Genomic DNA, 22,762 nt, shown 5'->3' with positions numbered 1-22,762 from the left:
AATATCTGCAAAAATAAGAAGAGGCCAGCCTTAGGCAGGGAGCCTCCCACTGAAGTCCTGGAAGCAGGGCATGGCTGCTTATTTTTAGTGTTTGTGGAACCATAGTCTCAGGAACCTCCTAAGGTTTACCTCACCCTCTCTGCCGACAAGGCGTCCATCAGTGTTTAAAGCCCCTGGTTGCTTAAAAGTTCTTGACTGAAGCTGAAAACTCCATTACTTCATTTATTTGTTCAATTTCTAAACTTTTTATTAATGTATAACATGCCTATAACAGGTACACATAAGTGATCAGCTCAATTATGTTAAAAAACTGATTATAACCATGTAAAAAGATCTCAGGTTAAGAAATAACTCATTCCCAAGCCTGGTGAACCCATATATCTCTTTGTCCATTTCCCAAGAGAGTCACTCTCCTGACATCTGACACGATAGGAGAATTTTACCGAGTCCTGTACCTCATGAAAGTGGGAAGGTATCATACACAGTGCCTTCTTCTGGTTTCTTTCACTACACATCATCTCTGTTAGTATCCTTGCTGTCCTGTGCACAGGACACTGTTCAGTGTTACTACTGTGTAGCGGTCTGATATACCTGCATACTACATTTGTGGTTACCTGTTCTACTGATGGCCATATAGGCAGCTGCTCCTTTAGGGTGTTTAAAAATAGTGCTGGTGAATATATACCTTTTCATTTGTTTTTTTGAGACAAGGTCTTTCTATGTAGTTCTGGCTGTCCTGGAACTCACTATGTAGACCTGGGTAGCCTTGTACTCATGGAGATCTGCCTGCCTTTGCCTCCCAAGTGCTGAGATTAAAGGCGTGTGCCACCATTCCTGGCATTCATGCTTAACAGTTATTTTGGTGGAATATGTGACTATACCCAGAATTAGAATAACTGGGTCATAGTGTCTGTTATAAATTCAGCTTCTATATGGATGCTGACGGATAGTTATAGAAAAGAAATAAACATTTTTTATTCTCACTAATGTATATAAAAGGTCCAGTTGCTATTGCATCTGTCTGTCTGTCTATCTATCTATCTATCTATCTATTTATCATGTATGTATGTATGTATGTATATATGTATCTATGTATGTATGTATCTATCATGTATGCATGTATGTATGTATGTTTCTATTTATCCATCCATCTATCATGTATGTATGTATGTATGTATGTATGTATGTATGTATCCATCATCCATCCATCATCTATGTAACTATCTATCTATCTGAAGTGTATCATCCAAATGGAACCATGTACTTCTTTTTCTGTAAAGTACTAGAAATCTGAGATTTCATATCCTAAGAATCATCTAATTTAGGTTGGAGGTTGGGAGTGACTTACTAGTGTTATTTCTTCACCTTGCATTCATTACAGCTTTGCCTTTCACTTCTACTGTTCCCCTTGTGTATGATATATGCATGTGTACATGTCTGTGTTCGTGCTTGTGTGCATTTGAGTGTGCATGCATTTTTGTATGAAAGTTAGAAGTCCATGTTGGTGTCTTCTCCAGTGGCTCTCCGCCTTAGTTTTTGAGACAGAGTCTTGCAAACTCTGAAGCTCACCTATTGGCTAGGCTGTCATGCTTACCATCTCGGGGATCAGCACATCTCCCACCCCCTAAGCTCCAGGGTTTTATACAGAGGTGCAACTATACCCTGCTTTGTATATGGGTGCTGGGCTCTGGATTCACATCCCCATGTATGCAGTGGAAGCAGTGTGCCAACTTAGCCGCTCCCAGCCCCATTGCCACCTCCTTAATAGACCTAAAGTCCATTGTTAACATTAGAGAGCCACTGAAACAAAGCAAGGGAAATCAATTATTATCAAACATGTATTAATAGTATTTGATGACAGTGTTTACAGCTGTCTTTTATTGGCTGAAACCTGAGCCCCTTTCTCTCTGTCTTAGCTCCCTTCCCTTACTTGATGTGTCGAGTTCTTAAACTTACGCCATTGATTCCAGAAAACTGCTGTGCCATGTGCAGCATCAGCGCCACAACGATGGGCTGCCGGTAATTGGAATCTGTGAAGAGCTGGATCACGGAGACTTTCTGCTCAGTCGATGCCTCCTCTTTCTCCTTTTTCATCTCATTGATATCTTTAGTGACATCCTCAGTTCCTCTTAGTCTCTTCAAGCCTGTCCCACAAAACAGTCAGGTTAAATGAGCCCAGATCAAACAAAAGTAAGCATTTTTATTCTGGTCACAAAGGTGCTGCATGCTCCTCTCTTTGATCTAACAGCGTAGGGACTGGCTTTGTGTGTGTGTGTGTGTTTAAATTCTGTTCTTGATTAAAGAAAGAAAAGAAAAGCACCACATCTGACTTCATCTGGAGAGAGAGAGAGAGAGAGAGAGAGAGAGAGAGAGAGAGAAAAGAAGAAGAAGAAGAAGAAGAAGAAGAAGAAGAAGAAGAAGAAGAAGAAGAAGAAGAAGAAGAAGAAGAAGAAGAAGAAGAAGAGAGCTAGGCTCTTTATCATGAAAGCACAAGTCTGAAGATGGTCATTTGATGCCTCTGGTTAAGTCCAGTAGGCTACATGTGAGCTGGTGTAGGTAAATACACAACACACCTGTTACTTCTAAGTAAAACACAACACAGCAGCCATATCGAATTTCCATGTGTTCTTCTGAGCAACTGTAAGGTTACTGTTACTATAACTGTTATGGGAACCCATTCACACAGATTATTTTGTACTGGCTGATAATTCCTAAATAATACAAGCAGGCCATTCCCTACCACAGACTTACTTTTCTTTGCTTTGACTTCTTCTTCCAACTTGATATAAAGGTATCTGGGGCTTTCTGGACAGAAGAGTAACAGCAGACACTGCAGGAGAGCTGGTACGGCAGAGAGGCCGAGTAGGATGTGCCAGTGATCCTGGTTGCCCAGAATAAAGCTCAGGCCCGCAATCTGAAAAGACAAGGAGGGCGCGTGTGGTGGCACAGTACTTTGGGCCTGCCTTCTACAGCGGTTCATGTGAAAATGCATTAGCTTTTTAATAGTGATCCTTGACTGTTAGTTAATGGCGGCACAAAGGGGAGGCCGTCGTTGAGTGAGTCCCATTTTAATCAAGTCAAGAAAAGAATTGTGAGTAAAGAATTCATCTTCACTTGTCTTCATACACACCAATTGGACATTGATTCTGGACTCAACTCTTAAAAACACATTTGATATCAAAAGCAAAACACCCAGTTCTTGCAAGCAATCTTGGGATTGCTGCCAGGTGTGCTGATGTGTGCTTGTAACAGCAGCCCTGGGAGAATACAGAAACAGGCAGATCCTGGGAGCTTGGTGGCCAGTCAGTCTACCCGAAATAGCCAGCTCAGGCTCAGAGACTCAAAAACAAGGTGGAGAATGACAGAGCAGACACCTCACACCAGCTTCTGGCCTCTAAGACACTCACACTGCGCCTGCACGTGGACATGAACGTTGTGCACACATACGGGGGTGGGGTGTGTGACTTCAGGCTCTGCCTTAGAATCTCTTATGCAGAACTGAAGCATTTCACAGATAGAACAATTACATAATGACAGCTTTATGACAACGATTACATCATGATTTATTATATTTATGATACCCCTTAAGGGATTTGCAGACTTCCTTTTAGATATCTTAATGTGGAATTCCAAAGATCCTTCTGGGGTCAAAGGGGAACAGGGAGAGAGAGCCAGATGGAGAAAGGTTTTGTAATAATTGTTTGAGTTTAAATTTCCAGATAACTCACTGAGAGCAAAGAAAACTCAGGCAGTCAAAAATCTGGAGTTGACTAGTTGTTGAAATTCAAACGTTAACTCCAGAATAGCATCGGGACTTTCACATGCATGGCCAAATCCCACCAACAACTCCAAGACGGTGTAAAGAGTGGTGATAATTCACTGTAGAGCTGTACAGCCTGCTGCTTCTACAGTCTTTTTCTACTGTTGGAAGCAGCATCCCAGTCCCCATGGCCATGCCATCTGCAATGAGAAGTGCTAGTAGGCAGAGGGCAGTTGAGGTAGAACATGGTTACAGTAAGGGATGAGGAGATTTTACCTGACTAATAAGAATGCCTGTGACAATGGCCAGTTGGTGAAGAGTGCCCAGAGCACCCCTGAGCGTGGTTGGAGCAATCTCACCAATGTACATAGGAACCAGTCCTGAAATTAGCCCTGTGTGAGACACAAATACATACATGTTAAAATGCAACCTGGGACATTTCAATAACAATGATGTATTTCAAAGACGACCAGTGTCCTTGCTGAATGTCACTCCCCAGGTGTCTTGGAGGAAGCCCTTGTTCCCAAACAGAGTTTATGCAGAAAATTTTGGATGATATTAGTTTATGCAGAAATCCTTGGTTGATATTATACTAAATGAAGGTATAGCTGGAAGTATTAATGGAAAGAAATGTTTAGTTATATTTTTGGCAGTTTCCACTGCAGGGAAAAAAAAAGAAGGTTTTATTTTAAAACTTTTCATTTTAGTGTTTAGTTCGTATCACAGTGGCTTAGGTTGCCTTGCAAAGGGAGCTCAGAGGATGTTTTAGTAATTATCCAGACTTACAGGATTAAAGGAAGTTACATCAAGGAAAGCCAACCTCTTGATAGAGGCAAGCAGTGACTCACAGTGGAGCAGAGCTCTACATGTCGGTGCTCTGCCTAGCTGAGTCCACACCACATGGGGATACTTCAAGATCTCTGTTGGGTGGTGTCGAAGTGCGGAAGGGAGAGGAGGGTAAGGAACTCAAGGGCTTTTCCCCAGCTGCCCAGTAAGCACAAGCTAGCTTTATTGCATCAAAAATCTTAGGCTTCAGATGCTCACAAACTGAATCCAAGAACACATCAAAAAGATCATCCACCAGATCAAGTAGGCTTCATCCCAGAGATGCAGGGATGGTTCAATATATGACAATCTGTCAGTGTAATCTACCATATAAACAAACTGAAAGAAAAAAGTCTCATGATCGTCTCATTAGATGATGAGAAAGCCTTTGACAAAATCCAATACCCCTTCATGATAAAAGTCTTGGAGAGATTAAGGATACAAGGAACATACCTAGACATAATAAAGTCAATTTACAGCAGGCCAACAGCAAATTAAAGGGGGAAAAACTCAAAGCAATTCTACTAAAATCAATATCTATTCAATACAATACTTGAAGTTTCAGCTATTGAGACAACTGAAGGAGACAACTGAAGAGGATACAAATTGCAAAGGAGGAAGTCAAAATATCACAATTTGGACATAATATGACAGTATATATAACCCCAAAAATTCTACCAGGGAACTCCTACAGCTGATAAACACCTTCAGCAGAGTGGGTAGATACTCAAAAAACATTAACTCAAAAAAAAAAAAAAATCAGTAGCCCTTCTATTTACAAATGACAAATGGACTGAGAAAGAAATCAGGGAAACAACACATGGCACAATAGCCACAAATGATATAAAATATCTTGGGGATAACTTTAACCAAGCAAATAAAAAACTTATATGACAAAAACTTCAAGTAAAAAAGAAAGAAATTGAAGATATCAGAAGATATGGAAAGATCTCCAGGACTCATGGACCAGAAATATTAACAGTAAAAATGGCCATCTTATCAAAAACAAGCTACAGATTTTATTTAAAAACAAACTTAAACACAAAGGTTTTGAAAAGTACTGAGCCATTATGCTTTCTACTATCTTATTTTATTACATTGATTGATTGGTTGATTTAGTGTGTGTGTATGTGTGTGTGTGTGTGTGTGTGTGTGTGTGTGTGTGTGTGTGTCCCTCTGTCCATGTGAAAGAGAAGAACTTGTGGGAGCCTGTTGTCTCTTTCCAAGCAGAACCCAGCAACTAAATTCAGCTTGTCAGCCTTTGTGGCAAATTCTTTTACTTGCTGTGCCTTCTCTCTGGCTCTTTCTTTTTAAAAATTGAACTCAGGGTGTGAGCTGCCACATAAATACTGGGGATTGAATCCAGGGTGTCTGGAAGAGCAGCCAATGCTCTTAGCCATAGAGCCATTTCTCCAGCACTCCTGTAGCTCTCCTGAACACACAGAAAATCAGTTATGTTGTAAACGGTGGCACATGCAGGCATTTGCTAATTGCAGAGTTTGCTGTTTTCTTAAAAATTTAAAAATAAGATTTACTCTGGGCTTCCTATTTGAGGAACGCCCACCTTCTAAAGGAGAACAGATGGCCTTTGTAAAGGTACTTTTGTCAACTATTTTAAATATATAATTTAACACTCCAAATTCTTTTTAATGCCTCAAATGTATATTCACATTGTAGAATTTTAAATGTGACTCTAACTTGTGGCCTGTGGAGCTTGACTAAGAGAAAACCACCTAGTTGGCCCTTTCTCCAAGAGCAAATGCCTGTATTTGAAGGACAGTATGAGCCAGATAAGTTTCCAGGTCTGAGGTCACAGGAACTTCAGCTTAAATTCTGTTTCTTGTAATGTTTATCAAACTCTGGTACTCAGAATGCGGTGAGCCAAGCTTTAGGTCATTGTAGAGAGTGCAAGTCACTTAGCGGTGCTCGCTCCACCTACTGCAGAGTGTGTTTATAGCACTGGTTTTTAGTTTTGAAAAAAAAAAGTAATGTTTTCCACATTGTGTTAAAAAGTGGGAGGGAGGAAGGGAGGGGGAGAAGGAGGGAGGGAGAGGGGGGCATGATTTGAAGCAATTTCATAGTGCTAGTATTCATCTTTTATAGGAGAGACCGAGGCTGAGTTTTAACTAATCTGTCCAAGGTAGAGATGACACCAGAGTTGACCGCCTCTGACTCCACGGTGTGTCCACGCTGATCTGCTTCTCCTCCTTTAGTTGTTTGTTTTCACTTTGAAAATAATGGGAAGAGATTTTTGACTACGTTATGCTTTTGCTTCCTTTGATGATTGAAGACACGTGGACTTATCATCTTCTCCGTAGGTGAAAGGATGAGACGTAATCACAGAGATCATGCGTCCCCCTCGCCGTCTCTGTTCTCCCCGTCATGGATAATGTGTGCTCTTGAGGTCAGTCCCAGTTTGTGACAAACAGGGTAAAATGCCAGCACAGAGCCGCCAGCGTGAAGGGTCACTGACACCGGGGAGTCCAGCATCCATCTGTTTGTTTGCAGTTGAATTTTCCTATCTCTGTTCAGACTCCTGCCCCTGAAGGTTTGGAATCCAGTCTCCAAAAACTAGTGCCGCTTCTCAGATCAAAGTTCAGGGGAGGAGGGATTCCCTAGCTGTTTCTGTCCTATCCCTCTGCCTGTGGACACCACAGTTTCACTGCTGCCACAGCCATGTCTGGAATCAAACAGCGCTAGGTACTAGGTGGTGTGGTCTAAGAGATGAGTCTGGGAGGCCAGGCCTTACCAATGAGAGACAGAGACACCATAGCATAGGCCATGCGTGCAGCATTAGAGTCAGCAGGGAACAGTCTCCAGCTGTTGGCTGCAGCACAGGAATGGTAGAACTAGCTAGTGTTTCTCTACAGCTCATCTCTCCCACGCTATGCCCGACACTTTACATATATTCTCCCAGTTCCAGATGTTACTGTCATCTTCATTTCATAGATGAGGAAGGATAGCATTAGTTAAATAACGTGTCTGAGAGCAAACAGCTGGAAGTGCTGCTATTGGAGTGAGCTGGCACAGACAGCATCCCAGCTCACTCTGACTGTGCCCCACCGCTTTCCTTGTGTTGTGACGTGTTACACCCACAAGTCTCTGCCTAGCCTCACTTACAGACAATGGATGATGTGCACGTGTGTCACTCACCACAGTACAGTCCTGATACGCTTCTTCCAGCAATGATGAGGATGTGTGATGGTCCGAATTTGGAACACCCCATCAAGAGGGCTCCAGTCAATGAGAGACTGTTTGCTGCCAACATAGCTTTGATCCTAAAATTAAAAAAAAAAAAAATTAAACTCAGCAACAAAATGTGAAGAAATGAGCTGCCCCTTATCTGAGCTGAGGCATGAGCAGCCAGTACTGTTGATAATGGGAGACTTTTCCTCCACCTGCTTTGTATTTTCATAGACACAGTCCCTTTGTTTTGCTTTGTTTTTGTGTTTTGGAGATGAGGGACTCACTCTCTAGCCTTGGCTAACGGGACCTTAGCCCAGGTTATCCTTGAGCTCTAAGAGATCCCGCTGCCCCAGCCTCCAGAGTGCTGAGATGACGGGCGTCAGTTCAAGATGGCGGACACTCTGGATCCTTTTCAGGTGGTCGACTTTTCTATGATTTGTTTGTTTTAAAGAGCACTGTTTGGGTGACAGAAAAGCTGACTTCTGTGTTTGCTGCCCATCATTGTCTCTTGTTGACGGTATAGAGGTTGTTAGTTGCTGCTTCGAACTCAGATTTCCTTTTGTGTATTGTTTGGAAGTAAATTAAAATGTTCTTCTAAAGATTGTCACAATAATACTTATCCTCATTTCCCCACAAGGCCGGCATATTTCTTTTTAAAATCTATGAGTTAATATTAGCCAAATGTAAAGAATTACATTATTTTTGAGACAGACTCTCATTGCAGAGTCTAGGCTGGGAGAGAATTCACTCCGTGGTCTAGCCTGGCCTTGAAGTCTCAGCCTCCGGAGTGTTGTGCATAGAGACATGAACCACCACAGCCACCTGCTGTAAAGTACATGTAAAGCTGACAATAGCAACTCAGACATCACTAACAAAGCTGATTCCATGAAAACCACACCCAAGCGTTCTTGAAAGTTAAGTCAGCAGTAATGACACTGGCACAAGAATGTAAGCAGGCAGGTTTGGCAGTGTTCGTGCCACAAGGACGTGCACGTTTCTTGCTGTGTCCACGCTGTCATTTTGTCTATCAGTGTCTCAGACTGATGACAAGAGGACTCTGCTGAGCAAATATCTCTAAGTCCAAATATACTTCTTCCTTAGAAAATAAAAATAGGTGTTTACACCATGGGAATTGCCTTGTAGCCAGGCTGAATGGTGTCCCCCAAGATCCCAAGTCCTAGTCCTCAAGCTGTGTAAACGTCACTGTATGCAGCAGAAGGGGTTTGCAGTTGTGCTTACACTAGCAGTCCTGGACAGGGATAGTCCTGAGATATGCATGTGAACTCAACAAAATGGAAGATGCCCTCCTAAGAGCAAGGCAGAAGAGAAGGAGAAGACGTCAGAGAAGTGGAGAGTAGAGGGAGCCCCTTCTAAGATGCTATGCTTGATGGTTTTAACATCAACTTGACACGAGCTAGAGTCATTTGAGATGAGGGAGCCTCAATTAAGAAAATGCCCCCATAAGATCAGGCTGTAGGCAAGCCCCTAGGGCATTTTCTTAATTAGCAATTAATGGGGCATGGCAGAGCCCATTTGGATGGGGCCATCCCTGGGTTGGTGTTTCTGGCTCGCCAAGCCAGGAGGAACAAGCCAGTAAGCAGCTCCCCTCCATGGTCTCTGCATCAGCTCCAGGTTCTTACTCCGTTTGAGTTCTTGTCCTGATCTCCTTGGGTGATGAGCAGTGCTATGGAAACGTAAGCTGAATAAACCCTTTTATCCCCAGGTTTTTTCTTTGGTCATGGTGTTTTGTCACAGTAATAGTAATTCTAACTAAGATAGAAGTTGGTACCAGGAGTGCGGTATTGCTGTAACAGACCTGACCATGTCTTTGGGAGGACCGTGGAAGGAGTTTGGAATTTGGGGCTAGAAAAGTCATTGGGTGTTGAGAGTTCAATGGGCTGTTCTGCAGGAGCATCGAAGATAAAAACGTTGGTGGCAATGCAGAATATGGCGGCCTTGCTTGAGAAGTTTCAGAGGGAAGTTTAAAGATTCTGTTGGGGCCATTTGTTATTTTGAATTAAGATTCTGTGGTTCTGGTTAGCTAGGGCTGAAGAAGTAGCTGTCATCTACAAGATACTGGAACTACCTTAGCTCAGCTAGGTTGGCTGGAGCTGAGAACTTAGCAATGACTAAGGAGGCTAGCATTGTGGAAATGAAATCTTCCAGGAAGTGCTTCCTGAGAGGAACCAGAAGCTGCGTTCCAGAGGTGTTCAAGGCTGTACCTCATGCTAGCAGCCGAACTCGGTAGTGTAAGAGTCACGCAGGTGGTCCTGGATTTGAAGGCATGAAGGCATCCTAAAAAGCAGCTGAGAGTTGGCTCTGTTAGAGGCCAGGAAAGGCCATTGGTGAAGGTGGCAGTTGAAGGCTCATAGTAGAAGAGGTAATGCAGAAAAACTGAGGTTGGCACCACAGAGAGAGCCTATGAGAGGCTATCCGTGAAAGTGCAGCCCAGTTACAGCAGAAGTTCCTAGCATTGTGTAGGTGTCAGTACCATGGATGACCACCAAAACCAGCAGTGGAAGTACAATGGAGCCTGCCCGAGCTTAAAACAAGCTGTGTGTGCCACGGAGGGTGACATGGGAGGAGTGACCCAAGCCATTTGGAGGAAAAGACAGTGAAACCCAGATATTGGACATGGAATTATTGCTATAGCTGGAGTCTGGTTTTGTTGTTTCCAGATTGTGACTCTTTCCTAGTTCTTCCCTCTTAAAATGTCATTTTATTACAGGAGTCCATAGTTAAGACATTTCCAACTTTTAAAAGAGATATTGGAATTTTAGAGCGAATGGATGTGTTAAAGGGACTGAATGTTTAATGTGTTTGACTTTGTTAAGACCATGGGACTTTTAAAGGTGGGGAGGGGCCGTGAGCCAGGGATGAGGCAGGGTGCTATTCAGTGGAGAGGACAAGGCAGGGTTTGGCCCTTGGAGGTTCCAGAAGGAACCAGGCCTCCTGACACCTTGGCTTCAGCCAAGTATAATGGATGTTGGAGTTCTTAAAGAAAATCAATTTGTGTTGTCACTAAGCTGGTGATCATTCATTACAGTGGCAAGAGGGTGTAAGGACATCACTGGCTACCTTAGAGCAGGCAGTGTTCCAGCACTGGATAGCAACCCCCAAGCTGCAGTGCCGAGACCCAGGTGAAGGGCGACTCTCTGCTCAGACTACAAGGCAAGAACAGAGGATGTGTAAATTCAATAGTTTACCCTACGATGTTGTAACAGCTGGATAGAGTCTATCCTGTCAGACAGGGCAAAGGCAGAAAGCAGAAGATTGGGCCATAGTCATAGTGGAGCAAGGGCCCCGTGAGGCCACATCCTCGCCTGGGATCCGTAGGCAGCAAGTGCTTGCTCGAAGAAGGGGAGGGTTTTGTTCAGTGGTATAACAACTGTTAGGTTGTTCATGCTCCTGAAAAAAAGCATTCCTCTGTGCTCTTCTAAGTTACCTTAATTAAACTCATTGATTCACTAAGAAAGAAAAAGAAAGGAATTAAAAAAAAAAAAAAAGGAAAGGAATTCATTGTTAAGAAGAAGGGGTCTAAAAAAAAAAAAAGAAGGGATCTGAGAGAGTAAAGCAGTTCTAGTGGGACAAGGGGGAATGCTCGCAGTAAACATGATAAATACATTATGTACATGATGAAGCTGTCATAATGAAACCCAGTTTCATTTACTTTGTAAACTTTATAGTCAGGTGAGGCAGCACACTAATTTAATTCCAGTACTTGGGAGGCAGAGGCAGGCAGCTCACATATAAAACCAGATTCTTTTGTGAATAGTCAGTTTTTTACATTTTTATTGTTTCTTGAGTTTTACATAATTTTAGTAGAAGAAAGTATTGGAATTTTAATAACTAGTGAGTCCAAGGCTACAATTTATAGTAGGAAATGAAAAGGTGAAATGAATTAGAATATAGCATTATTATGCTAATTATCAAATTCCTTTTTTCTCTTTCAAATTTTTTTTGCATTTCCTAAATTCCCCATGTGTTAATTCTATTGTGAAAATAAAAGGTAATTAACACACAAAAACTGGATTCAGTTAACAGTGTAAAACATAACAACTTGCTATTCTGACTTTATCAGAAGCCCTAAAATTTTTGTACATCTGTTGGTAAGTGTATGAAGGCTACCGACTCCACCAATTGTTGCTGTTTAAAAATTTGAGTGTGTGTGTCTGCGCGTGGGTATGTGCAAGTGTGAGTGGAGGTTATGAGTGTGAACCTGATCACTGGTAGCTGGAGTTACAGGCAGTGGGTGCTGGGAACCAAGTTCAGGACCACTGCAAGCACAGCATTCACTCCTCTTGGCCACTAAGTCATGCCTCCCCTCAGGACACTGATGGTTTTAATCTAAAACATGGCACAGGAACTCGAGTTCCAAAGTGCCTCATTAGCTCCCTCTTGAGGTGGGGCTTGGGATAGCAGCAGGTTGGCAACAGGAGGTGGAAGCCATGTGCCTTGTGTGCAGCGATCTGTCGGGATATTAATGTGGCCACAGGACTTGCCTAACTCGAGTGTCAAATTTTAATTAAAAAAATAAAACCCATGCTTGAGAAGTAGTGTAATGTGGTGGAACTTTCCTTGTGAGATTTAAACCTTACAAAGCCAGAGGATCAAGCTCTCTGGAACTATCCGCAGAGTTCACCTTCTGGCCCACACTTCTACAGCAACTAAGACTTGCTAGATGATTAAAACAACATTTTCTGTTGATTAGGCCCAACAGTGACCTAGCTCAGAGGATTATGTTGAAAAGCCACATCAAAACTATCCCACACATGGGAAGATGGTATCTCTCTATAAAAGTCTCAGCAGTAACAAAATATCAAAGCTGTATTTATGTTTATTTATATAACTTACCTTCCAAGCTTGTCGCCTAGCCACCCACCAAAGAAAGAGGCGACCATTCCACCCACTGCGAAGCTGGACACAGACAGAGACCAGAGCATAGTGACGATGTGAGCAGATGCTGCAGGCTCGTCTTCCTCCCAGGACGCTGGTGTGCCATATGCTGGTGTGACTATGAGTGGGGTGTCTGTGCTGTTCACAGCATAGTTACCAGGAGCTCTTCGATCATCTAGCTCAACACCCAAAACATGCCGATAATGGGACAGTATTACCTGAGGAAGTGAGAAGGAAATCCATGACCTCAACATCCCACAGAGGGCATTTGATTTGCCTTGGAATGTTTGTTATCCTAGTCACATGAGCTGCATAATACAGCTATGGGTAGCCTGATTTACAGCTGGTCATGTCCTATAATAGAGGCGACAAACACAGCCAACAGGAGTGAGATGGGAGCGGATGCCCGAAAGAAGTGTGTTTTATCTTCTATTTTCTCAATGGACAAGTGCAAATTTTAGGCTCATGAAAAAGTGTGATTTAAAAAAGACCCTCAAATGTTACTCAACCAGGAGAAAGTGCCAGTAGGGGGGATCCCTGTTCTTAGTTCTGACTGGGGGTTTGGGCTGAGGGAGGGGCGATCTCAGCATTGCCTTTCTTCCGGTAAAGACTAGAGAGGAAGGGTTGAGGGGGTGTGAAAAGGGCCTTCCAGAAAGGATGGGTTTCTAGGCTGCTCTGGAGTTTGGGAGGCTTGCCCAATTGGCGCCGCCTTTCATCATCCATAGGAAGACACCTTCTCTGGTGTCCTGGCCCCCAGCGGTACTCCCCAGGAGCCAGAACAAGAGGCGTGGCACTTAGCATGATGTGCACTTAATGAGAAGACATCTCTTCAGGCCAAGGAGCCCAAGGAGCAACAGTCCTTATCAGCGAATGGACTGTGGCCAGCACACATTCCAGTTCACACCCTGCGGCACCTTACGTTGCTCTTAGAACTATGGGAAGAGCAGATAAGATGATAAAATGTGATGGATGTACTTACAGCACTCATCACCCCTGAATTTTCCTTTTTCTTATTGCACCCCTTCCCGGGGTGTGTTTGCTCCCAGTCTGAGTTGGAGCACAAAGACCTGGGTCCTGGTCTTCTAACTAAAGGACTGTTGCATGTGGGAAGATGCATCCACTGCAGAACAGAGAGCAGATACATAGAATACAGACAGAAATGGCAGGAATCATCCTATGTGCTTCCTTACAAAGTGCCCCAAAGCACTTTCTCCATCACAATAGAGAAGATCCAAACCCCTTGACTGTCCATCTAGCTTTTGTTTTGCAGAAGGGCTGTGGGAGACAGGTAGAGGGAAGGACAGCCATTGTTCTATGTTAGGTTTCTGAAGTTCCTAATCTACCATAAAAATGTGTCTAAGGTTGGGATGATGCAAATCAGTAGGTGCTTATGGCTGTGCACTGAATGGAACACGCCCTTCCGTTGTTTGTTCTTGTTCTCTGGCATTTTTCATTCATGCGTGGGAGACAGCTGTTACTGAATTCTTTCCTTTAGACTTCCTGAGCAGGGGGTATTGAGTTAGCATTTTCTCTGAGCTCAGACAGCAGCAGTGTCAGAGATAAAACATTATGCACTGCTTTTTTTTTTTTTTTTTTTTTTTTTTTACTTACAAGGTTGTTAACTGACGAGTCAAGGCCAATCAATGCACATTGTACCTGGTGGCCTGGGATCACTGCATGTCTCCCACGTGGACAGATTATCTCAGTGTGTGAGGAACAGACGATACTCTGGGCAGGAGGAGCAAAGAACTGTGTGCATTTCACTTGCCTCTTGAGGTGCATTGATCACGCCAATGTCATATCCAAACTGGAAGGAGCCCAGAACAGCTGTGAAGACGGTGAAAGCCAAGGTCCCAGTGATCTGAGGGATGAAAAACAAAGCTGGGAAGCCCCATTCCTGGCGCCCCACCTCCCGTCTGCGCAGCATGGACGTCTCCCTCCCACAGCCATTCACAGTAGCCCTGTGCTCCACAGCGAAGGGGTTGTGTGTAAGGAGACTGTGAAAGCTGGTCACCATTTTCCTTATATTGCTAAAACTTAAAGAAAAAAAAATAACTCACAAAACAAACAAACAAAACTCCATAGGATGGCTTTCCTAGGGTACAAACTTAACATTCTCTTTGTTTCTTATACACTTGTGCATGTACACACACACACACACACACACACACACACACACACACACACACACACGGAGACAGAGAAGAGGAGCACAGAGAGGAAGAGAAGAAAGGCAGACATCGTAGACCAGGCAGGTTTTGAATTCCTGGGTTTGCAGCTGAGGATGACCTTGAACTTCTTGATCTCCCTGTCTTCACCTCCAGAGTGCTAGAACTACAGGCATGCACCACCGTGCCCAGTTTATGGGCTGCTAGGGGACAGACGCATGCCTTTATTCATCTTAGCTGAACACTTCAGCCCCATGTTAAAGCAAGAAAGAACTGCCAGCCCAGAAACAGTTGTGCAGCAGTGTTAGTAAGAGTTGGGAGCTTTCTAGACAGTTCTGCACTACAAAAACACCTAAGAGTCATCACCTTTATCGTTACCTGTACCTCATCAAGGCAGGAACACCATTCAGGATGCCCCAGGACCAAGCATAGCGTTGTGAGCTAAGCTACGTTACTTTCTCTCCAACTTGAGGAAGCTACACTAACTGCCGAGCATTTGGCTCACAATCACTCATATCCGGGAATCATGCACATGGATGCACAGGTCAGGGTGCTTAGAACAGCCACTCGCAGAAAGAGCCCAAATGCCATTCAGCGGGGATGGTCAAACAGACTCACTCATATCACGATACACATCAGATACACACAACACACTATGCAGAAACTCAAACTCAAAAGAATAACGTGAACAAATGCGTTGGCCTTTGCTGTTGTTTGCTTTAGTGTTTGCTGAGACAAGGCCTTACTGTACAGCCCTGGATACCTTGGAACAAATCACGTAGACCAGGCTGGCCTCAGACTTACAGAGATCCTCCTGCCTCTGCCTCCAGAGTGCTGGAGTTAAAGGAATGGACTACTATGCCTAGCCTGAAGTGTATTTAAATGGTAAGTGAAACTGTAAACCTAAGTGATTAATTATATGATTGATTCATTGATTTTTTTATAGTGCTAGGCATCAGTCCCGGTGCCTTATGCATGCTAGGGAAAAGCTCTGCCTCTAAGCTGCAGTTCTAGCTCATTAATGTGTTTAAAAGGATTCACACACAAATGCTATTTGACCTGTACATAAATGAGTCTTTAAAAAATAAGTAAAAATGTGAATCTTTTAAAAAAAAAAAAACAAAAAAAAAAAAAACAAAAAACCAAAAACCAAAAAACAACAACAACAAAAAACCCCACAGGGCTAGAGAAGTGGAGATAAAAGAAATATTCTTAAAATGATACTGTTAAGATATTTTATAGGGAAATGTTGTATGTGTCATCATATAATTTAAAATTTCAACCAAAAAGCAGAGGGTACGACAGGTATTTTGATGGGGGAATAAATGAGTCACATCAGCATGGATTTTGTTTCCTTGTTTGTTTGTTTGTTTGTTTGTTTTTGCCCTAAGTGACTCTGCCTATTTCCCAATATAGGATCTCTGTTTTTTCTGTTTTTTTTTTTTTCTGGAATTGTGAGATTCTAAATCTCTGCATAAAGAATAAATAATTATCCCAGACCCCAATTCTCTAATAAACCTCCAGATCAGTGTTATCATCAACAAAGTATCACAGCCTTCCTAGGGACCCTGGAAGTTCTTGGCCACTGATGCTGGAGCAAAGCTCCACTGGGGACTTAGTACATATACAGCTCTTAGAGCCCTCCAGCCCCGCCCCCAAGGCCTTCTGTTGGCTCAGGATCTCACTTAGGTATATGCACTCCACAGCTCTCTTCTTTTTACTAGGGTTAGGTGACCTTTATGTATGCTGGTTCTGTCAGCAACTTTGTTCCCTGAAAGGGCTGCAGAACACGTGCAGAGATGTTCATTCTCCGCCCCCCTCTCTCCCTGTCTTCCTCACCCTCAAACATACATACGTGCACTCGTGTTACATATGTCATGCATTATTTCAAGTGAAGAATGTACACATATTTACACATCAGAATATCTACAGACATACTGACTAATTGTCATAGAATGTATGGGCTTATACAAGGGTTTGAAAGACTTTCTAAAATGTAGTGACATCTATAACTCAGAAAATAAAATAAAAGCTAAAATGGGGTTTCCTTTCCTGGGTGAGTGGTTTATCTCCAAGTCATCGCCCCCTCAAGCATTTCCAAGGATCAGGATTTCTCTTTGTTTACAGGAAGTAGTTAGCCTCAGCAGTGAGGACCAAGTGGGGTGGGGGGGGCTGGGGCTCTAACACCCTTTCCATCACAATAGTGTGGACACTCTGATGTGAGGGGCAGCACAAACACAGCTCTAGAGCCCAATGCTGAGGGTGCTTCCCGAGTGCCTAGCTTCTCCTTTGTATGGCTTATCGCATTTATTCCTGGCACTAATTTTCTACTGATACTATAAAAAGTCCCTACCAACTCGGTGGCTGAAACAATGCAACCCAATCTGTCTTACAGGGCTGGAGGCTTCCTTTGAGTCTGTGCAGACTAAAATCAACGTTAGCAGGCTGCACACTTCCTGGAAACTGTAGAAGAAAACTTCGGGTCGATTCTTGAATTAATTCACTTCCTCCTGCTGGACTCTAAAGTATGCTACTTGCTGGGAACTGAGGGCCTCTCAGTTGCAGAGGCTGGCATGCTCATTGGCTACAGATGCTCTTCTTCCATCTTCACAGTCAACAATGGCAGCTCATGTCCTTGTTACATTGCATCCCTCAGACACCGGCAAATTGTTCACTTTCAGGAATGCACTATGGTAGATTTAATGCCTCTGGGTGAGACAAGAATGTCTCTCTCCATCTCAAGGTCCCGAGCAGACACTATATCTGCAAAGTCATCTAGATAGCATGGCTGTCTATTCAGTCTGAGAAAGTTTTGTTTGTGATAGGAGGATCTTACAAAAACTATTAAGCACAGAAGTGTCCAACCCAACTTCCTCTATCCACCCATCTTAATGATAAAGGGATCGTCACAGGCAGCAGGTAGATAGCGCTAATCAAAGTAGCGAGAACTCAGAGGGCTCTCATGCAGCCCAGGCTTTGGGCCCCTAAAGGGTTTGCCTGTTCTTTAAAGACCCCGCAGTTACCCATCGGTTCACATACAGGGAAATGTGGGAATGGAAGAAACTTGTACAGAAGGCAAGTGGAAGAAAATCTTCAAGTCTTTTTGTTTTTTCCTAAACTTCTTCACAGGCCATGAGACACTAAACTGGAAATTAAAAGCCTATTTTTACTTGGAGTTTAAGAAATTTTGCTTAGAGAAACTGGTTTCCATGTCCATGTCTAGTTTAAAATATACTGCAGACACACATGGAGGAACAGACTGGAAGGGAGCAGGCCCAATGAAGCAGCTCAGCAGCTAAAGGCAGGTGCCACCAAACTTGATGACAACTTGCATGTAATTCTTGGGACCTACATGGTGGAAAGTGAGACCCTGACTCCTGAAAATTGTCTTCTGTGCACACACACACTGTGTCAGAAGTATGTGCATACACACATACTAAAAATTGTAAACTAAATAAGGAGGTAACTGACTTTAATGAGAAACAAAATGCGATGTTTATTTTGTGGCTTAGAAGTCATATGTCATCTATTCGCAGAGACAAGTAGTTACAAACGTCAGAAAACCAAGGAAGGGGTCCTAGATAGCCTGTAGTGTCCCTGTGCCTATGAAATGGCCATGCTAGCCAGTGATGGGTGGGAGTATGAACCTGGCATGCTGTGACTGATCTGGAGGCGCCTTAGATGTAAATGCAAAGAGATAAGTAATGTGGTCTCCTTTAAGTAGAGGGCACACAGCAAATGCATTTCATCCATATCACCATCATCTCATGAGCTAGTCTTATCCAGCAGCCATTGACCAGCTTTTTTTACCTTTCTACTAGTATTCAAAACGGCACGGAGAGCAGGTGAGGTGATCTCCACTCTATGGCCCAAGAATGCGTGCTCAGAGAGAGCTAGCCATCGCCACTGGGGCACATATCCCAGCAGAGAGCATTTAAATGACCACTGCTAAATAAAATATTTTTCCAGAGATGGCTGATTGACTAGGAAGGGGAAAACACGATTTGTCTCTATACTCTTCCAAAAGCCAGGCCAAAGGTGATTTCACATCCAACTTTGAAAAGGGCCAGATACTTCTCACACTAAAGAGTTCTCAGACTGAAAGGAATTTAAAAAGTGACAGATGTTTGTCTGGCACCTCCATTATTTTAGTGGAAGAAAAGGAGAACTCAAAGACCTTGGCCCTTGTTTGGGTTTTCTGGGCATTGTGAGCATGTCCAGACTGGCTCTAACTTTCCAGAGCGCCACCTGCTGGTCATCCTTCAAGCTCCAATGATTCACATCCTCACACAGTCTGTTCATGAGGCAGCTTCTTGGTCCTCGCAGGAGGGAATTTAGCAAAGCCTGAGCCTGCGCCCTGAGATGGTGCTGTTAAGCAGTGGGTGTTTCTTCTGACAACATCATCTAGGTATATATATGGCTGCTGCCTTGCCACAGTTACTGAATCTGCACATCGTCCCTGTAGTTACTAGTTTAATACCCACCGTTAATGAATCATCACCACAGTTGCCCTTACTACAGCTTTGTCCTGAGCTATATACTCACAGAATCATGATTCTGCAGTCATTACTGAAATGTGCATTATACAAATACATAACTAACGTTTAGACGTTTGCCCTCTACGCCTTTTGCATGTTGACTTTTACTTACTCTCAAGCTCTGAAGAGATGACTTCATTCACAGGTCACTAAAATAAAGCCTCGATAGCCCCTACCATATCCCAAGAGTCCTTATTTTAGTGCAATACAGACAACACAAAGCTCAGTTGATTTAATCACAGCTCAGCAGCACACGCAGCATTAGAACCCACACCCAACCCTGGCTGATTCCCACTCATGAAGGAACACCGGCAGAATCCTTACCAGGTCAATACGTAAGAGCCCCACTCTCAACAGGGGTATGGATTTTTCAAATTCTGTTATCATATGCAGGGGTTGGGGAGAGCTCGAAAACACACAAGAATGACATATCCGTTTGAAAGTTTTATTTGGAAAAGGATCCTATCTGCGGAGATGTTGAAATACCAAAATAGTGAAAACCGCATGGCCTTTACTTTGCTCACCAATGATTACCTAACAGTCAACACATTTGTTTTTTAATGTGCATTGTTTTGGCTGAACCATTTAAAAACTAAGCTTCAGATTGCTTGTGCCACCCCATTCCTAATGATTTCAGCAGGAGCTCTCCTTCAGAACTGAGGCGTCTTCCTGTCTGGCTGCAATACTGTCACATGAATGCAACCCAGAGTGTGCTAGCATCAGCTAAGAGTGAGCCCAAAGGCACAATCCCCCAGATTGTGTTTCATCAGGCCTTTCCTCTTCCTGTGGTCTAAGGTAACCTGCAGCAGTGTCTTAGTCTCTTAGTCTAAAACTGTCTCCCTCCTTTTGTCTTTCAGATGTGGGAGTTTTGAACACCCCAGATCCACTTTCATGATTAGATTCCCGTTAACGTGCCCTAGGTCTTGGGGGGCAGTAGCGCATTCTATCAGTAACAGGCTGTTCAGAGGCACGTGGGAAAGTTACACAGACTAACCGAAAAGCAGCAAATGTCCTTAAAACTTCGATTGCTGAAGAAGTCGGGTCTGTTTAGCAGCCAAATGGACCATTCGCTGCCCAGGTAAAGAGGCAGCTTGGGTCTGTGGTAACTGCATCCAGGTCACCAGCAGCATTATATGCTCATGGATGTGAACAGATCCCCACCCTCCTCAAAACCAAGGCTGCGTTACCTTGTCTCCTGCCATTGTGTGTGTGGGGAGGTGTCGTCTTCATCCAGGTCCTGGTCTGAATGTGCACTTGTAGCTGACCAGGCAGAGTCCTCGGCTGGTTATACATTGTTGGAGGAGGAGGAGCAGCTGTAACTCTGCTAAGAAGGTCATGGGCAGTCCAATCAATGTTCCCCTTACTTCAGTGGCCTGCAGTTTGAAAGCCTCTGTCCAACCAGGAAAGGAGATGATAGTGTGTCTTTGTGGGTACAAGTTACAAACACCAGAGGCCAGCACATTTTAGGGGCTGATAAGTGAGGCAGGAATGGGACAGACGAGAGGAGGACCCCATAGGGCCTTTTGTAGAAGCCGAGGTATGCTATGTTGTGGCGAAGACCAAGACGGGAGGGCAGAGGGTGCAGTGTGCTTTGCTCTGCAGAGATGTAGTCCTGTGGGACTTGTCCTTAAAGATGGGCTCTGTGGCCATACATGATGGCTACAGCAGTTACCGAAATGAGGCTGAGAGGCGTCTGCACTGGGGTTTGAATCACAGCATTTTCCTGAGGGTGACCTTAAGCAAGTGAATCACTCTGACTTTTCTGTGTTCTAGGTTTTTCTTCTTATTTGTTTGTTTGTTTTTGACCTGATAAAATAGAAATAACAGCACTCATACTATTTTGTTGAGGGGGTTATAGGAGATAACGTGATGTGTTTGGCACAAGAGGTTTTCAGTAGATGGCAGTGGCACATTTTCTATTGTTATCAGTACAGTATATTTCAAGACATCATTGCAGAGCCAGATGGGATGGCACACATCTGTAATGCTAACACTGGGGAGACTGCCACAAGACATCTGTGACCCAGAGGCCCCTGGATCACACAAGAGTTGCAGGCTAGCCTTGGCTACATAGAGAGACCCTGATTAGGGGAGAGAGTGCATTTGGAGTAGCCTTGAGTTCCCAGTCAACTCTGTCTATGCCTTAAGCTGTTTCTTTCAAGGAGCCACCTATGACATCTGGTCCGAAAGTAATGGAGGCGAGAGGCAATAGCAAAGTTTGCGTAGCTCCATTTGTGACGAGCAGCTGTGGTTACTGGGTTCCACAGAGTCTAGCGGAGGGAATGGAAGAAGCAACAGCCAATGGACAGGAACAAGAAGGTGGGGAGGAAAATGGGTTTAATTTGCCTCACATTTCCCCGCTTCTCCTTATTTCTTCTCTCTCTCTCTCTCCCCCTCCGCACCCCGGGGTATGTATGCGCATGCGTGTGTGGATGCCAGATGTTGATGTTAAGTGTCTTCCTCTACCACCCTCCATCATTATTTGAGATAGCCTCAGAGAATCTGAAAGCTGCACGTTCCAGCAGATTCCCTCCAGTGCAGGGACCATAGGCACTGCCAGACTATGCCTAGATTTTTTTTTTTTTTTTTTGATGTGTGTCGGGGACTTGAACCCAGGTCCTCTTGCTTTCGTAGCAAGTACTCTTACCCACCTGAGCTCTCTCTTCAGCCCCTCACTTCTGTAAGGTGACAACATGTGAAGTACGCGGTTTTAGGAAGCAAATAATTCAAAGCTCAAACTTCAGTGGAGCTCAGCACGGTATGCTGTAACATGTCACCTTCGCTTGCCAGGACTTTATACTGAAGAGAGAACACAACGTACAGTGTCTTAGAGGGCCCGCACTCGGGGCTAATAACAGTGACTAATCTTTATAGCGTTTCTTTCAGTGCCAAGAGCTGCTCAGCACTTTTCAGGCCATGACTGACGTAATCATCACAGAGTGCCCAGTCTGGTGGCTTTAGTAGATAGGTGGTGTCAAGAAGGTTGCGAGGTCTGCTTTAGCACCCGGCTTTCCAGCGCCCCGCCATGCGATGCGCCCAGGCATACACTTATAGTCCTCCACAGCACCACGATGATCCTGAGAGGAGATGCCCTGGCAACTGTTTTCCATGGACTTGGCTCTGCACAAAACACACTTGTGCCACAGTCGGTCAGGAATGACAGCTCCCCTGGGTTGCTTTTCTACCTTTGTTTTTTTGAAGTCTGCTTTGAAGAAGCGGTGTTTGTCTTCATCGAAACTGTGCCCGGGAGTCCCGCGACTACCGTGCTTCTTTCCAGAGGAGGCCAGAGGCCAGGGATGCGACTCCTCTCCCATTGGAGGCGTGACTCATTTAGACTATGCACCAGCTGGGGGTGGGCTAAAACTCCCTGCAGGCTGAGGATGGAGGGA

General features: G+C 44.0%; 1 protein-coding gene across 2 annotated transcripts in view; it reads right to left on the bottom strand.

Annotated features, from left to right (window-relative positions):
* Slc2a2 (solute carrier family 2 member 2) overlaps positions 1-20,687 on the bottom strand; it is a 27,075-nt gene extending 6,388 nt beyond the window's left edge. Inside the window, exons 1-8 of one of the 2 annotated variants that reach the window (XM_051157000.1) lie at positions 20,561-20,687; positions 14,436-14,528; positions 12,626-12,885; positions 7,739-7,863; positions 4,037-4,152; positions 2,752-2,914; positions 1,957-2,144; positions 1-5 (exon numbers count right to left, since the gene is read on the bottom strand). The exon at positions 1-5 is cut by the window's left edge and continues 100 nt beyond it. In XM_051157000.1, coding sequence (XP_051012957.1) covers positions 1-5; positions 1,957-2,144; positions 2,752-2,914; positions 4,037-4,152; positions 7,739-7,863; positions 12,626-12,885; positions 14,436-14,528; positions 20,561-20,575 — 965 coding nt within the window. In that variant the 5' untranslated portion in view covers positions 20,576-20,687. Of the gene's footprint in view, positions 6-1,956; positions 2,145-2,751; positions 2,915-4,036; positions 4,153-7,738; positions 7,864-12,625; positions 12,886-14,435; positions 14,529-19,697; positions 19,800-20,560 lie in introns of those variants that run through there. The other variant, XM_051156999.1, reaches the window with a different exon arrangement.
* Positions 20,688-22,762: the final 2,075 nt, after the last annotated feature.

The sequence above is a fragment of the Acomys russatus genome, chromosome 15, assembly GCF_903995435.1.
Source record: "Acomys russatus chromosome 15, mAcoRus1.1, whole genome shotgun sequence".
In the NCBI taxonomy this organism is placed as follows: domain Eukaryota; kingdom Metazoa; phylum Chordata; class Mammalia; order Rodentia; family Muridae; genus Acomys; species Acomys russatus.
Note: the sequence above shows the minus strand (reverse complement) of the source record. Positions and strands in the feature narration are given on the sequence as shown.